Below are 954 nucleotides of genomic sequence, written 5' to 3'. Positions count from 1 at the left end.
TATGAGTCCTGATTTATTATAGTCTAGTATTCCAATGATTTTAGGCTCAGGACTGTATGGTTTGACTAGTCACTGTAGGTCAGACTAATACAATATCATGTTCATCATTAAATTTTTGGTACAGCAGTTTAGTTCTAGCCAATCACATACGTGGGAGCATACCTTACTCACCACACCTACTACCCACGACACTTGTGTTTGGCAGCTAACATGGTTGTAAAGATCATTGCTGAAGTTTTAAGCATTCCAGAGCCAGCAGCACGCTTTCTCTTTGGACTCTTATTAAGTACAAGATAGTTATAATATCAGCAAGTTACTGACCTCTTCCTATTTTAGCTTACCCGCTGGCATTTATTTATCGTCCACTCATAATACCCTATCTCAAAGAACACTCAGGTGGGCTTGCTTGCCTATTATATACTATTAATTCTTTTATTTGTAGAGTATTATTTGTGCTGTTGGTGGGTTTGCTTTGCTACTGTATGTTTTCGGTGAGAAATGTTGCTCAATGTGTTGATTAGTGTTTGTAATTCTTTTCTCAGGCTTGTCTGCTTCTTTGCATTTTATGTTGGATGTCATTCTCGTCTATTGTGTTTTTTATTATTTGGAAAAGGGAGAGTGTCTCTATTACTTACATGGATTATTACTATGGTATGTTGCCATAGTACAAAAGCCCGAATACATTGTATATTACCGCTAGTAGGATTTTCTTGCTGGTATGAATATTAATATTCCAGAGTATAAGGCCATCTCTGGCATAATTATGCTTTTTGTACTTTGATTATGTTAATTTAGCTATACATTGGAATACAATGTACATGTAGCTTTGTGGTCAATTTTAATTGCTGTCATTGTTGTAATGTAAGGAATGCTTATTAAGACAGCTAGTTATCATGATGAAGCTAATCCTTACACTTTGATGGATCTCTTTTTATTAGGGTCACTTGACGTTTG

The 954-nt window shown here is 35.5% G+C and overlaps 1 protein-coding gene across 1 annotated transcript; it reads left to right on the top strand.

Moving 5' to 3' along the window:
- Window positions 1-50: 50 nt before the first annotated feature.
- Window positions 51-823, top strand: LOC109593654 (uncharacterized). The gene is made up of 4 exons (XM_020008638.1): window positions 51-286; window positions 337-396; window positions 443-491; window positions 543-823. Exons 1-4 carry the CDS (start codon window positions 211-213, stop codon window positions 727-729), a joined length of 372 nt encoding a protein of 123 aa, XP_019864197.1. The 5' UTR covers window positions 51-210; the 3' UTR covers window positions 730-823.
- Window positions 824-954: the final 131 nt, after the last annotated feature.

This window comes from Amphimedon queenslandica, unplaced genomic scaffold, assembly GCF_000090795.2.
Source record: "Amphimedon queenslandica unplaced genomic scaffold, v1.1 AMPQUscaffold_365_Cont27613, whole genome shotgun sequence".
Lineage (NCBI taxonomy): Eukaryota > Metazoa > Porifera > Demospongiae > Haplosclerida > Niphatidae > Amphimedon > Amphimedon queenslandica.
Note: the sequence above shows the minus strand (reverse complement) of the source record. Positions and strands in the feature narration are given on the sequence as shown.